This window comes from Strix uralensis, chromosome 4, assembly GCF_047716275.1.
Source record: "Strix uralensis isolate ZFMK-TIS-50842 chromosome 4, bStrUra1, whole genome shotgun sequence".
Lineage (NCBI taxonomy): Eukaryota > Metazoa > Chordata > Aves > Strigiformes > Strigidae > Strix > Strix uralensis.
In genome coordinates, this window is record NC_133975.1 from 30,988,256 (window position 1) to 31,005,012 (window position 16,757).

Consider the following 16,757-nt stretch of genomic DNA (forward strand, 5'->3'; position numbering starts at 1 on the left):
AAACAGACATTTCTTAATCGGTCATTCTGAGAAAAACTACTTTTCTGTATTAAAAGCAATTGTACAGTTGAAACTTTCATTTAATAAAATCCTTAACTTGAGAAACACTCCCACTTGTTAGCTCACTGTATATGCAATTCTACAAAACAAATTTGTTAAGTCTTCTATTGCAGTAGAAAAGGGCAAAGATGAAGGCTGATATATTTTTATTGTGCAATTAAAACATTCTACACAAATTTCAGTTCTATATGGGAACACTCCCATCCTGCTTTCAAAATCAAATTCTCTAATTATATGGTCTTGGGAGTCTTTCATGATCACCGCAGCAAAGGCCAGTTCCAAGTAATTGTCCTTTCACTAGGAATCACTTGGAACAGGGCTGAATTAGCAAAGCTCTCTGGGTAACACTTCTCAGACAAGTGCAGGTACTGTAAAATAAGTAACCTTTTATCACTGTTCATTTGTTGGAATTGTTTTACATTATGAGTGCCAGTGAGAAAGAAAGAATTCATTGTATCTAAAAGTTGAAGGGAAGAAACAAGACACATGTCATCCTGGATCCCTGTTTCCTCAATAAGTGAATCCTGGCTGTTGTGACTATACCTATGGCTGGAGTCTGACCCATGAAAGTAGATCTGAAGAAGGCACAGCATGGAAGATCATTTGATCAACACAACCTTCTTCCAAGTCAGATACAAGCAGTACAAGAGTTCAAATGTAAGTGATTACTTTATACTGAATACATTAGTCTCCTATGTATCAGCAAAACTGTGACACTAGCAGCAAACCAAAATAGTCTATGGATTTAAATTTTTTTTAGTGGAAAAATATGAAGTTGCTTCTTGTCACGGTTCTACTGTAATCCACTGAGCAAATTACAGATTGGAACCTAGATGAACCATCTTGCATTTACAAGTGCTGTCAATTTGCTGAGCAGCTCCAGGTAACTCACATCATGCACTGTCTCTCACTTTCCCCACTTCAAGGAAAATACATACAATTAGTTTCCTGCACTTGTCATAGCACTTTGACATAAACTGATGGAAAGTCCTGCATAAAAGAAATCTTACAATCTTGTGGATACAATTCAGTACTGAATTCAGGGTACAAAACCTGTAGTTCCAGATAAGAGGAATTTAAAGGATTTAAAATCACTTCGTACTTTCCCGATCTGGGTCTACCAAGTGATAAAGTTGAATCCACCCATACCTATTCAAGCAACTCAAATGGCAGTAACTTTTCGCTGCTTTTCTATGAGTAGTAGCCCTGACTAGAATCACTACAACTTCTTCTGCTTGTTTCCTATACTAGAATTTCCAAGTATGTCCTCAAAAACATTCCATAGCTTTCCTCCTTACCTCCTCTAGCAGAAAAAAAGTCTTCCCAGACAGGTCCAGGATTAAGAGTTACAGTTTGGGAAAGCATATTGTCTCTTTCAATTTGTCTTTAAGAACACAAGTTAATTAATTCTTCTCTATCTTATAATCTCCAGATGCCCAACCAACACCAAGTTCTTGGTTTTCTGATAGACAACCCTCTAAGCAGACATCCATTTGCTGAGCTGCTGACACAGACAAATGATGCTGCCACAAGATCTGAAGTCTCCAGATTGACCTAAACAATTTTCATTTTAGAGTAATAATCAAACTGCCTAAACACAGGCATTCAGTACCATTAGTGTGTAGCACCACTGTGCCATCCATCAGGCAGCTGAGTCCTAACCACAATTTCACTAATGCTGGACATCCAAGCTTGAGCCCGAGTCACCCAATCTTAAGTGCAAAAAAAGGTGTGAAGGTCTTTAAATGTCTCCTGGTACCAGCTTTAACAGAAAAAATGCAACATTTACTGACAGTCTGGGACATATGTCTAGGATGACTTCCAGAACTTCAACCCAAGTTTCTGTCCTTGCTCCTGCTATTCATTCTCTGAGCCTATTCTGTCTTTATGCAGTCTGTATATGACAGCAACAATTACACTACTAACCTCCTTCCAGCCTCCTCTGAACAGAGTATCCATGATTTTTTTTCAAATTTATCCTTTTGGAGGGAAGCTTACCTTAACTCCTATTCCACGTAAACGTCAATGGAAGCACTACTCTAACTGCTGCCTCACTGGCTTTCCACATAGAAACTCCTTCCTCTGCTTCAAACTCTGTTTTCTGGCTCCAAATGCTACAAGCCCTTGCCTTTTTTCTGACTTTGTTTAACAAGGTACAAAAAATTGATTGCTTGTGACTTCTGGTAATAGATTAAGAGGCCCCACTTTAGCAGATGAGGGCTTGTGGTCTCAGCCCCTACCATGTTACATCCTGCTATCATTTCCTGCTACAACAGCATATTATGTGAGAAAAATGGGTCAAACTGAAGAGCACCAGAAGCTTTCTCCTTTGTAAGTTGAACACGGACAGTAGCAATGCAAGCTTCCCTTGTGTTTGTAACAAACAGAGCTGGGTCTAGAATGGTAAAGGTCATCTTCTCTGCAAGCTCGTTAAGTCACCAACTTATCTGTAGAAACAATCAGCAAATTCTAATTTCTTGTAACAGACTTTCAGGATATGGATATACAATCCAAGGAGGCTTAGCAGTTTGTGACAGCTTAAAGACTGAAAACCTAAGGTTTGATGTAATTCACACCAACATCAACATTTTTTTCTCCTCCACAGACTCCAACGTTACTAGGAAGCTTTTCTACCTTATTCTGTATACAATTAAAACCAGCCTTAAGTAATCTCTCAAAGGGACTAAGCATTAAGATCTTAACACAGAAAGGTAGACAATACAAAAATAAGTACAGGTGATCAGTGTACTATGATCAGTGTTCATCCTATAACTATTATTTTTAGAATGCGTTGATTTGCTGACTCTGTAAAATGAGGAATTCTATAAAGATAATAATGATGTTCAGTGTACTGAATTGCACACAATTTGTAGCCTTAAGAGGTATTACACGAGAGAATATACACAAACTTTGCCATGAAATGGAAATATGAACAGTACTAATAGTGAGGAGATGATGGCGAGGCACAGAAACTGCTTGCAAACCAGTGAAACAGGACTAGACAAAGACAATTTTTGCACACATGAAAACAGAAGAGATGGAAGGGTAGCCTAATTAACTGCACTGAGTGAAAGGAAGCGAACAGGAACGTGCAATGAGCTTCTGTTGTGAACAGTACACTAAGTGTCAAGCGTACACAGACAAAACACTACTTTGCAATTCTTAATGTAAAAAAAAATTACTCATCTACAGCTTGGAAGGAAAATCCAAAAAGAAAAATCAATTATCTTTTTTTAAAATTGCCTTTGTAAACAAAAACATTTAGCTATTTGGGCCACAGTATAATGCGAAGCTCCTCAAAACAAACTGCCACTCAACCACTGCCAAATTCCGATAATCCCGAAGTGTATCACAGAGAAGATGCAACTATTATATATATGTGTTGAAAGTTACTTCAATAATAAGTGCTGTACAGTACATAGTTCTAGCAGAGACATTCAGCTATACTACCACTCATTGAGTTACAAGCTCAAAGTTCTAACTGGTGTCTGTTGTAACTTTAGCTACTATGGCAGACAACTGATACCAAAATTCATGAAATCAAACCAATTTAAGTAAACTGTAACACAGAATTTTTAAAGGTGGGGGAGGAAAAAAAACCCAAACAACAAAATGAGAACAAACCCAGTACAATTCTATAAAAATTATATGAACAGTTCAACTTACTCTTTTACTGAGGCAGATAACTGGCCACATACTACAACCTAAAGTGCAGCAGCAGCAAAGGCATCCACATAGTAGCCATCGTACATTAACTGGAAGGTTCTTCTTAAGACAACTGTTAACTCTACTGATGCTGGCTTTAAATTCTTCGGGTGCAACCTACAAGAGGGAAAGAAAACCCAACAAAACACAAACTAGTACCACAGCAGTGTGATCTATTACTCTTACAATGGTCTACACCTGGAACTCTTGTTTTTGTAATAAAATCTTGACTCTCATTCCAAATTCCTATTCACAAATATTTACCTTTCCAGTTAAAGATGAAGGAAATTCTGCTTCAAATTTGTTGCTTAGTCCAAACCTGCAAAAACAAGATGAAGATCATACCAAAATTATAAATAAACCCAATTCATGACACAAGTTACAAGCACATCATAACACTCTCAGGGTTTGTATCACAACAGCATTAATTTCAGGAAAAAAAAATACTTGTTATTAGGATAATTCTAGAAATTACTTCGAACAGACAAAAGTACACCATTGTACACAGTTTGAAATCCATCTTGTATATAGTCTCTTCTTAAAGTTCTGTTGATACTGTTGACTCTTCCCCAAACTCAGCAAAATCTTTATAAGCAATAGAGGCAAGTGTGAAAACTGAAGTACTTAAGGGGAGAGGGGAAGTTAAGGCCACAGTTTTAATTACCTCCCTCCTCCACCAGTACAGCTGTATCTTGAAGAAAAGCTCATCCAGTGCTACTCCACTGAGGTCGTGCTAAATAACTGTTCTAAGCATAAAAATGGAATAAATACCAGCATGTTTATTCAGAAAAAAATACACTAGTAAGTTTCAGAACACAAAATACAACCTAACAAAACATGATTTAAATTATACCTAATTTGAAAGAAATGTAACAATTACGAATGTATAAAGCTATGAAGCACTTTGAGATGAGCTGGAGTTACTGACTATTCCGGGTTTCAGAAGATCTAAAGATTAGAAGAGTTTCATGTTGTCTATTAAAAAAAATTGTTTTCTATCTTAGTTGGCTGGTTGGGTTCAAGAATGGATGAACCTCAAAGAAAATTTGAATATTTTCTGGCATCTAGTCTCGGCAGTAACTTCTAATAGGGACTATACTGTCTAACAAAGTCATTAATAAAACCATATGACTGGCTACTAATTTGGTAAACAGCAGTCAGTGTAAAATGTAAGTTGTAATTACAACCTTCTGAATATAAAACAAAGCAGTCTTACTATCAGATACTACACAAATTGGAAGTTAAACTCAAGACTTGAATATTGGCAGCAAGACCTATCACACATTGATCAGTTGTATGCAGAAAAGCTTACCTGAGCCTTGACAGCTGAAGATTTTAAAGACATAACTTGCTTTGACAGTATGTTTATTGAGCAGCTAGGTATTTCTCAGGGTTTTGGTTTTGTTTTTTTCTTACTGAACTAAATGATGTGCATGCCAATGGAGAACTTTGTCCAAGTAATCGAATGGGCAGTTAAGTGCTGTACCAATGGTGACCTACTGTGGAATAACCTCACAAAACCCAGTGAACAAAAGGTGACAGATGAGCGTCTGCATAGATAAATAAAAGGTCATGAATCTTGGGAAAGTTAAACTGTGCTTATGTGACACTCAACTAAAGTTTGGCATCTACAGCTCAAGAGAGAGATCTTTTATCACCACTCATGAGTCTCTTAAATACCAGCTCGATGCAAGCAGCAGCCGCCAGAAATAGCAATAAAATACTGGGCACCACTAGGAAAGTGATTAAGAAGAACACAGGGCATCATTTTGACTCTCCATAAAATCCTCATATACCCACATATTCAGTACTGGTTGCAGTTCTGGCATCCGCATTTCATGAAGGACTTGGTGGAGTTAAGAGAAAGCAGAGAGAATAAAGACTAATATAATTAAGGGAATAGAGCAGATGCCTTAGGAGACCAACAATTAGCTTGGAAAAGAGAAGGCTGAGGCGGCATATGATCAAACTGCAAAGATTCAAGGAGGCAGTGGATAAGGTGGGTGATTAACTGTTAATCACCAAATCCCCACAACAGAGAGCAGTCACTGAAACTAGTCAGAGATTGGTTTAAAACATGAAAGAAAGTGCTTCTTCAAGCTGCAAGTAGCAAAATTTTGCGTTTGTTTCCACTTGAGATTAGTGACGCAGACTGTACATCAGATCTGCAGAGAGATTACACAAGTTCCCTGACAAACAGACACTGAAGATGATGTTGAAGTATACATCACCTCACACAACTGCAGATGCCAAAGAGCACAGGGAGAATGGACACCAGGAACAGTTAGACTTACATGCAACCTGTAAGTAGCAATGCCCGTTGCCACACTTTGCAAACAGCATACAGGGCTAGTTTACAAATTTGATGCTGTAAGTGATTTTTATATATGGTCTTAGGAAAAGTAAACAAGTCATCTCCCTATGACTGACTGCAGGCAGTAGAACCATACAAACACAGAATGATTTGGGTTGGAAGGGACCAAAGACCATCAAGTCCAACCCCTCTATCACTAGACCAGGTTGCTCAAACCCCCATCCAAATGGACCTTGAACACTTCCAATAATGGGGCATCCACAACTTCTCTGGGCAACCTGTTCCAGTGTCTCACCACTCTCATTGTAAAAAAAAGTCTTCCTTACATCCAACCTAAATCTACGCTCTTTCTGTTTAAAACCATTGCACCTTGCCCTCTCACTACAGGCCCTGGTAAAAAAAAAAAATCTCCCTCCATCTTTCTTAAAAGCCTCCCTTATATATTGAAAGACCACAGTAAGGTCTCCCTGGAGACCTTACTTACACATAACTTACAAATATTCAAATATGCTAGGTAATTAGAACAGTAGCTCTGCCACTCCTACAAATCCCTCAAAACTGGTAAAGTAACAAATGAAAATTGTTAACCAGAGAAATATATGGTAAGTTTACCACTTGAACAAAGAAAACCATACTTACTAGACACATACCTCTGCCACTGAAAATCCTGTTGAATACTCCATGACAGGAGGACCATCCACCCTTTCCCCAAAATCCTGAGTGAACCCAAGTGCTGAGGCAAAAGTTATGTAAATGTCAAAAAGAAGTGTCATGCCCTATCAGTTAAGCTATGTAAAATTGCCAGTAGGTTGAAGTGGAAACCAAAGCCTGAAAAAATCCCTTGAATTATAATATAATACACTTCATAAGCAGCCAAGTCTAGAGAAGGACTCAAAGCTCAAGATACACAGCTGCCATCAGAAGTCTCAAAACTAAAAGGTAACACCACTTCACTACATAATTAATTCATCAAATCAGACAAATGTCTAAAGAGATATCTCTTCAAAAAAATTATCTTCATGTACTTGATGCTTCAACATCCAGAAGATATTTACTATGAATAATGGAATTAAATATAAATTTGAGCAATAAGGGAGTGGCCAACTAAAAGGATAATTCAGTCCAAAGCAGCTCTTGTTGAAAGAACTAAAATGAATCTGAGCCCCTGACCAAGAGATGGGACAATTTCAGCTGCCGCTCTACCCAGAGCACTAAGGAAGCCCTTTACTTTGAGGCACAAGCAGGTAAGTCAAAGGCCCAAGGAAGTCTCCCAGCTCTCAGTTAAGACACAAAAAGATCTAATTGCAGGGAAAGCCCTGCTCAGTCTCATGCTGAAGATTGGCTGGGAAATCAGCAAGCCAGAAACAAGGCTTTTTTTTGTGAATGCATAATCCCAAAGTATTCAAATGTTGACAGCTTCATCAAACACAAGGAAATACTCATGGAGATCACAAAAGCCATGCCTGACAAAGACAACCCTACTGGAAAAGCTCTAGAGGTATCTGAATTTACAAACACACTGAGGCAGAGTGAGGCACAAACTTCTGACCAATACAGTTACACTTTGGTGAAGTTATAAGCAAACGAGACTGAGCCTCCGTACTCAACACTTGTGGCAATGTTTAATACATGGTGGGGTAGCGAAACAAACATCAAAGCTAACTCAACCAGCTACCGAAATCATTCTAAGCTTTCCATATTACAGTTTTGCCACCATACTCAGGCAGTAAAAAGGAGTAACTCCATACATTTCAAATGTTTGGTAAGTAATTGTGTGATCTCAGTATTATCACTCTTGATTGAAAGCTGCAATTTGGAAATTTAAATAGTAACTCCACAGAACACTATTTCACGTTCACTGTAAAGACATAACAGCTCTGACGAAAAAGCATCAAAAAGTGTCTCAAAATCAAACACTAGAAATCAATATTTTGAAGATGCATTTCCTCAGACAGCTGTACTCACATAGCACTAGATTTCTTTTGTACAATACTCCATCTTCAGTGACACGTACTCTTCTCTGCTTACTCTATGCCTTTCCCATTCTACTTTCATGTCTTCAACAGATCCATGCTCACCTCATGCATGAGTACTTTCTTTAACCTTCCTGGGACCTGAAAAAGTGTTTCTTGAACATGACTCTGCTTGAAAGGTTCAGCTGAGTTCCTGCCCTAGTGTACAGTGCAGAAAGAAATGGTGAGAGGTGGAAACTTCAAAGTACAGCAGTTTACAGCATAGGACACAGTCAACCTGCAACCTTTTCTCACCTTACAGCTCAGATATTCCTAACACGTAAAACTGACACACGCTACCTTCTTCCTCTTTGTCTTCTCTTACAGGGATACTAAACCATTTTTTCACTGCTCTTAACCCATACTCTTTAGTTCCACATGTTCACAACTCTTACAAAATAAATATGTATTTCACAAATCTTAACATTCTCCATCCATAATTCTCACATAGCCCTGTTTTCACTCATATGTCCTTGATACAGAGTAAATGTATTAGCAGACTTAAGTTTAATATTAAATAAACTGACTTGGATGAAAATATATTTTGTGAGGTTTTTTCCCCCTCCATATAGTTATCTTGCATCAACACACAATGTGCTAAGATGACAAACAGCACAGGAGGGCATTCACTAGCACATCACAATGGCTTTCCATCATTCCAGCACTGCAAAAGACTAATAAATCCAATATTACTAGCTAACACAGTCTGGTATATGTAAGACACACATGTCTCGATTGGTCAAGGAACAGGAAAGCACAGGAAAACAGTCACTGAAAAACACAGACATCTATCACAAATATTCTCTTTGAAATTTCAAATTCATCATGTACCTCTCTTTGCACCCTAATACAATTTTAGAAACAAGTATGAAATACCTTGGACTTTCAATTCAGTTGTAAGTAAAGTTCTATATTCTCTCAGCTTTCAAGTTTCCTGACATTAGGAGACATCACCTCAAGTTATCAGAAACCAGGTCAAATACTACTCCTCACTACTGAGCTATCTAAACTCTGCTGGTGTGAAAACAGTTTAACTCAATAGTTAAAAAGCTATGTCAAAAAAGTGTTTTAGAATTGTATGCAGCACACTCCAAACAGTGACTTTAAGAAGAAAATTAGTGCTAACCAAAAGCCTCACACCCTGGAAAAGCAAGGCCTTTGTATGTTTTGTTTGGATAATATTTACCTGCTTTCCTTTAATTGCTTTTAACTACTCAGCTTAGAAAGGACTCTCACAGCTTCCACTGTCTGTTGGATGAAATCAAGTAACAGTGTCTTTCTGACATTAATCTGTAGTCATGGAAATAACATATTTCAAACTCAACATTATGACTCCTATGTAAGATCAGAGAGGATATGACAATAGACAATGAAAAGAGAGCTTCTGTTTAAATACACACACAGTTGAAGCAGTCAGCAACTCTTTAAACTGCAGAGCCAGAGACAGATCAATCCAGTATTTGCTTAACTGCTGATAATTTTTGTCAGACCTTCAAAATGCATGCACGCTTTTATACCAGGCAAGACTAATTCATTATATACATAGGACTTGACCCAGTCCTTAAATCTGCCAAGTGAATGTTCTGACAGTGATCTAACTTTCAATAATAAGCTTCTCAATCAATGACAAAAAAAGTTATAGGCTGTACAAAAGTAAAAGTGGCTGATGGTATTTAGTGAACTGTTCACACCTGGCATGATGAAATCAGATGAAAACCATTGCCTGATTTGAGGTACATGTCCCTATTTCATCGCTCATCCAAAACCTAAAGAACAAATATTTTAAGGAAGATCTTAAGGTAATAATGAGCTAGTGACCATTAATGAACAATTAATGAGGCAACCGTTCTTCTTCAACCACAATGCCCTTACTAGTCACTGACACAATACACAAGCTTCCTCACAATTCCGCTAACGGGCCTCGATCTTGTCTTGCACAACCTACCTTCCACTACTGGAGAAGCAGCCAGTGTTTGTCTCCATTTCAGTTCTTTATATTTTTGTACTCACTAACATGAAAACTATCTAATTGTGGCTTTGCTCTGTTTACCAGAAACAGGCTAAGGCTACCAACTTATTTGTAGAGAAGTCATGGGATGGTCATAACTTTTATTCACAATAAACAGAGTGGTATGTTGTTCCTCTATGGGGCCTCCTCAGCCTCCTGCCCATCCACACCCTTCCAACCCTCCAAACCTCTCTCAGTCTATCATGTCTTACTTCCTGTTTTTAACCAGACAGCAAATGGCACTGCACAGCTGTGAGTATCACTTAATGACAACCAAATATTAAAGCAGTAATGACACAAAATTACTCTAAATTTAACCCCAGATTTCTGTGCAGTTCAGTATGTGAAAATCAGTAGATTTCATGGGACTCAGAGCAACAGACCGTAACACCTTAAACTTTTATGCTTCTATTGCAAGCCTAGTCCTGCTGAACAGTAAATACTAAAAAAAAAAAGTTTGCACTAATGCGTTTTGTCTCCAGGTTGATATTTCAGCCTCTGAAACTGTACATCAGAACTGTCAACAACTACATTTCAGTAGAGTGAGCCTGACAGAACTGGCTGAAGGAAAGATATCCTCACCTGTTACGTTATTGAGCAGTACTACACTAACTCATGGTCACTTGCTGCTAGACATCAGAGATACCAAACATTCACAAAACAAAACTCACAGTCATTCCCATGTTAAACACAGTGAAACAACATATATCAATCACAACATAACATGATTTGACAGGTACCTGATGCATGGACTCCCTTTCTTTCTTAAAAGTCCTCAGAGCTATATTAGCAGCCACATGCTAAGTGGGAGCAGGTAACAGATACACAAACAATCCTAAGCGATAGTCCAGCCGGTCATGTGCTGGCACATACCTGTTATCCGCAGGAACACAGGCACCTTACTTCCTGACAGCTCATCACTTCGAACAAATACTTGGCATTCCTCTGCCAGTCACCCCCAGTCAGCCTCGTTTCCTCTGCGCCTCGTTAGAGGTTCGCACCCGCTTGCGGACCCCAGGCGGCACCCGGCTGCCCGGCGGGGCCGGGAAGAGCCCCCTCGCAGTCCCGCGGACGGCGAGGGAAGGGGGGGAGGGCAGCGGAACCGGCCCGGTGCTCCCCCCGCCCACCTCCCCGACTTGCCCCAAGTTCAGAGCGCCGGCTCGGCGCCACCGGCCGCAGCCACCCCCAGGCCCGGCACGCAGCCGCCCCCGTCCCGCCGCCCGGGCCTCCACCGCCCGCCCCGGCCGCGCAGGCCCCGGCGCGGCCCTTACACAGTGACATGGCCGGAGCCGTGCACCACCACCGGGTCGGGGGAGTACTTGAGGAGCTGCTCCTCCAGCGCCCGCTCCTCGTCCTCCTCCTCCTCGTAGATCTCGTCAAAGTCCGCCATGGCCGGGCCCGGGCGTCCGCTGAAAGAGAGGAGCCGGGGCAACGCGTCGGGACCAGCCGCGGGGGCCGGCGGGAGGGGAACGGCGGGGACGCCCCGGTGCTGGGGCGGGTGGCAGCGGAGCCGCGGCCAAGCGGCGGCGGCAGCAGCGGCAGCTGCGACGGCGGCGGCGGCTCCGGGCGAGGAAGCGCCCGTCACCCTCCGCGGGGGGGGGCGAGGGGCGGGGCAGGAACAACAACAACAACATCCGGCCGCGGGGCCCGCCCCGCCCCCGCCCCGTCCACCCGCCGCGCGGGGCGGGGGCGGGGCGGGGCGCGCGCGGCGGGGCGGGGCGGGGCGGGGCGGGGCGGGCGGTGTCGGCGCCCTCAGGGCCCTGCCTGGCGGTGACCCTTAGTGGAGCTGTGCGTGGGGCTTTTTGTTTTGTTTGATTGAGCCGGGTGTTTTCTTTCCCCTCGTTTTATCCCCGTTTTGGGCATCCACGAAAACAACCGAGGGGTTTGGGGGCCTGCTGTTAGCCTGCTGTTAGGGGTTGCCCATTGGGCCCTCTGGCTTAGTTCAGGGGGACGTGAGGCCGCGGCCACTAGCCAAGGCCGGCCTGTTCAGATGAAGGCTGGTGCCGGAGGTTCGCGTGTCCCTTGGTGCCGTCGATGTCTGGGTCCACCATCCCTCCGGTGGCCTTTCAGCCCTCCATGCAAAACACCATGCTGAGGGCGTTGTCTGCATGAAGTGCAGAGCAGACAAGCAAGGAAATTGCAGAGTAATGGCCCTTTTTAGGGCTATATATATGAAAGCTAATCAGAAAACCATAAAAATGAATGGGACTCTTGTTCTCTCTCTGCAGTTTTGGTATTTGTCATAACCAAAGCCTAAAGCAAAGGCTGGAAAATGCCAGTGCGAGCATAATGGCCTTAGCAACGGGTAAGCTGTTGCCTGTTGTGATGACAGGGGAAGGCAGCACTGACATGGAATTTAGCAGTAGCAGGGTGACATTTTAAAAAGGGAGAGCAGATCATTTTTATCTGACATAGTGGACCGTGTACTTGCGGCAGTATTTAATGTATCGATAATGTCAGTTATGGGGTTCAGCCCCAAAAAGTCAAACTGTTTTGGGCTGAATCTGCTTTTCATGAGTGTGAAGAGAATTTCATATTCTCCTTTTCTTTCCTAGTACTTTACTTGGTATATCTTAATTATAATAGTCCTTTTCTAATATTAGAGCATTTTTCCTCTGAAACCTGCAGTTCTTTTTTCCTGTCTCGTTACAGGATATATCAGCTTATTTTCTGAAAGACTACCTTGCTGCTTAATCTCTGTTGCTCACAAAGATCCTCACAGTGTATTTCTCAGGAATAAAGTGTATACAAAGCTGTGAGGGTGCTTACTGCTCTATGTAAAACCAGGGTAGAAGCAGTGTGGTTGTGAGATAGTCCATGACACTGTCTTTGCTGTAAAGGGAAAAATCAGCATCTCTTACTGTCACACTGGAGAAGTGTGACAGTATTTCTGTCATGAGCTACTTGTAACAGGTTTCATTTCCAAAATAGAAGAATTCTGCAGAATAACACAAATTTCCCCTGAGTAATAGTTTGCTTTCATATAGTATGCTTACATATGTTTTTTTTTTTACCTAGTTACTGTTCTTGCATATGTGTCTCACACAGACGTTGGATTTAGCAGGACTGATGACTCATTGCTTCTGTCTCACAGTCCTGAAATTGAGAAAATAGACCAAACTTAATACGGACAAAAGCAAGAGGAAACCCACTGCTTTCAGTGAAGCTATACCTTCTTGTGCTAGCTCACTCTACAGATGAATTTGGTAACCTGTTTGTTTTCAGATGACTGTTTCACAGTAGCAGCCAGGTAATCAGAGTTAATGCTGTGCAGCAATCTCGGAAATTACTTTGAAGGGGTGGGCTTACCTACCACGTAGCAGTGCTGCAGGGGCCGGCTATCCTGTCTGAGGCCCGAGACCTCTGTGCTGCATGGTGTGAGAAGCTTGATTAGCTCGCTTGATGGGTTTGAGGTAAGATAAGGAGAAATAAAGTTCCAGGACCCTTGATTAGTTCATTGCATTAGGTGTACGTTACTTAGCTAACTGTCCTGGTTTAACCAGGATAGGGTTAAGTTTCCCCAGCAGTGGGGGGGAGCTCTAGCCGGGTTATTCAGATACCATGCCGACGTCACATCCTGGCAGGTCACATTTTTCCTGGCGCGGGAGCGCGGTGCACTTGTGGTTTTGTACATCGTGCTTCTCACTGCTGTATTTGGTAGCTATTTTGCTCTGTTAATTGCTATCACTATTACTGTTATTGTTATTGCTGTTGTTTGTTGTGTTGCTATTGCACTGTTGTATTAAACCTTTCCTTATTTCAGTCTTCGGGCTTTGTATTACACTCCCTTTGTGGGGGAGGGGTAGCGGCCGCGTGGTCTCAGACCCCGGCAGGGGCTAAACCACCACACTAACAAATGCCCGTTCCATGGTCTGCTGTTTCCAGCTGCTCAGTATGTGGTAGCCTTTAACAGACGACGAGCTGGGGCAGGTATTAGTCAGAAGTGTGATGTTCCTAGGATGAAGCACCCACGATGTTTCAGCATGTGTTCTGCAGCACCTGGTGTGCTCAAAGCGCTGCGACTGACTGCAGTGGTGAGTGCAAGGCATTTCAGTGTATCAGGCTTCTGGGACAGGCACTAAAACCAAAGTACACACAGCCAGCAGCCACCTATGAAAAATTCAGCTTAAGTAACATTTTCATCATCTCACATGGGCACTGTTAGAATCTTGTTTTCCAGGCAGACATTAACTGCCTTAATCTTGAGACTGCTATGTCTCTGTCTCACTGGCGCTGACACTTTCAGTACTGGTCTCAGCAGTACTGCACCACCCTTAGAGGCAGTCAGTAAACTCCCCGTTTTGTGCAGCTGGCATCCTACCACACACTGAAGAAGGTCTTACCATGGGCCTCTCCTCTGGTTCAAGGAGTATCGCAAGTAGTCACTCCTCCACTGCTGTCACCTCACTGCCATGTGCCAGACCCCCCCACCAGCCACGCACTCCCGAGTCTGGGCCTTCACATCACAGTGTTTGCTTGTGACTGTTTTGGTGTGTACTCTGACCAAAATGGTGATTCACCTCTCCCATTTACATTGTCCTTTGTCTGGGAAGTGAGAGAAATGCTGAGCTCGTACTAATTGCATTTTTGAGCCACTTACTCTCTTTATATCTAAATAAAAAAGGATAGGCCTAAAGTGCAGCTTGAAGAGTGCTGTGCTGTTGTTCCAGGTAGGAGTGCCCTCCCCAGTGCTTACTGTGCCAGCAGCTCCCTGAGGAAGAGCCGGTGCCACCCACAACTCTCTCTGACCGAGGTACTTGCTGTCCTCAGAGTCGCTCCATAAGGACTGCATAGTGTAATCTAAAGGGGACTTTAAATCATTTTCACATTTCTTCTTCTATAGCCCTTTATTCCAGTTCCCTCTCTTTCTCTTTTGCTGCCCGCTTTATTTATTTTCCTCTCCTTCATCGTTTGTCTCTCTCCTATTTCTGTGCATTTCTCTCCCAGTTCCCCCTTTGTCATTGCTTCTTCCTTCCGCCTCCCTCTAACATCTCCGTTGTCACTCACCTCACTCCTCCCATAGTCTTTGGCTTGTTTCTCCCTTGTCTTTTCCTTTGTTAATTAGTACGTTGTTGGACTTCTGAAGGAAACGTTTCATGCAACAGGGCATCAAAGAACAAGCAGCAGGTAACCTTGTTCTTTGAACTCCTACCACCACTGGACAGCAAAGCAAAACTGGCAGGAACAGCTTCTCTTTTTCTTTCCCGGATTAATTAAGACAAGAGAAGTAGTAAGAAGGAAAAGAGGAGTGGGCGGTGGTGGCAGGGGAAGAGAGCAAGCAGGGAGGATAGAAGGGTACAGAAGCCAAAGAGAAGATAGAAATAATAGACTGTAACATACATTCATTGACAGCACAGTGGGAGTTTTGCAAAGCTGCAGAACTGTAGCAGACCTCCAAGGATACTCGCATCAGGCTGTACTTTGCTTTTTTTGCTCCGAGACCTCCTCTCACATCAGTCCCTTCCCATGGCACAGAGCCTCTCATCTCTGGGTTGGATCTTCTGTCCTGCTTAAATGTCCCATTGCTCTCAACGAGCCTGGCTGAAGTGCTACTGATAATGTAAACGTTCCTGCTAATGACATCAGTCACCACCACCCCTTGAGTTTCAACAACACAAAATAAAACAAAACAAAACCTAAAAATAAGATTTTAGTTATGGTATTGCAGAAATGTTGAAAGGCAAAGTCAAGAACGGGTAGGTAGCTACAAGTAACACAGCAGAACTTACTGTTAGAGCTACAGGATTGCATTTGTTTCTCTGACCAGTTTGGTTGCATTGTTTCTTGCCGATTAACTGATTATTTCGCAAAATATCTGTAAAACCACAGGTAAACTAACCAAGATTTTCTGTATGAAAGGCAAAGGGAAGTCTTGACACCAAACCATTACAATAAGTCAGAGTTGTGTTGCTGACTTTATGATGAAGAATTGAGTGAGCTCTTGGAATAGAAAGATATGTTGAATAGCTCCAATTCAGTTTATTTTTTATTAGTCTTTTTTCCTCTTGATGAGCAATTTATTCTGTTTTCCTTCTGGTCCAGCTTCATATACTGCATTTATATGAGGTTAATGAGAGTTCAAATATACCTCTATACAGAAAACAGCATTTCTGAAAGAGACTCTTTATAAGTCATAAGTAAAGTACAGAAGGCATAGATCTCATGTAAAGAGAAAAGCAGATACTTCCTTTTCAGAATTTCCTTAACATATAATAAAATGAAGAATAGAGTCCTTGTAGCTTCAAGTCTGTTAAAACTGTGGACAGGTGCAGTTGGATATTCCTGCTCTTTCAAGGAGCACATGATAACACATTACTGAAGGCAGAATCTCCTAATCCAAAAATAATTTGTGATATGCTTGATTTAAAGACCTACTTCTGTTCCGTGCAACCTAAAAGCAAGATGAACTCTTGGCATGGCACTGGGTTTTTCTTCTTGTAGCATTCACTGACATAGGAAATATGTATGGTCACTTGTTTCATCCCTTCCCATCAATCCAAGAATCTAATATAGCAGAATTCTTGTTGCTTTTTTTTTTTTTTTTGTCCTATAATCACATCAAACAGAAACACAAAAAGTCTCTGTTCTTCATTTTATGTAGGATGGATGTACCATTGAAATCGATGGGGGATTTCAATGCTGTAAGTACATAAGCACA

At 41.8% G+C, this 16,757-nt stretch overlaps 1 protein-coding gene across 4 annotated transcripts in view; it reads right to left on the reverse strand.

Annotated features, from left to right (window-relative positions):
* Positions 1 to 11,679, reverse strand: part of CHIC2 (cysteine rich hydrophobic domain 2) — a 31,399-nt gene extending 19,720 nt beyond the window's left edge. Inside the window, exons 1-4 of one of the 4 annotated variants that reach the window (XM_074866205.1) lie at positions 11,371 to 11,500; positions 4,430 to 4,506; positions 4,030 to 4,084; positions 3,727 to 3,882 (exon numbers count right to left, since the gene is read on the reverse strand). In XM_074866205.1, the coding sequence (XP_074722306.1) occupies positions 3,727 to 3,882; positions 4,030 to 4,084; positions 4,430 to 4,473 (255 nt within the window). In that variant the 5' untranslated portion in view covers positions 4,474 to 4,506; positions 11,371 to 11,500. Of the gene's footprint in view, positions 1 to 3,726; positions 3,883 to 4,029; positions 4,085 to 4,429; positions 4,512 to 10,972; positions 11,302 to 11,370 lie in introns of those variants that run through there. The other 3 variants (XM_074866204.1, XM_074866206.1, XM_074866203.1) reach the window with 3 other exon arrangements.
* Between the last annotated feature and the right edge of the window lie 5,078 nt (positions 11,680 to 16,757).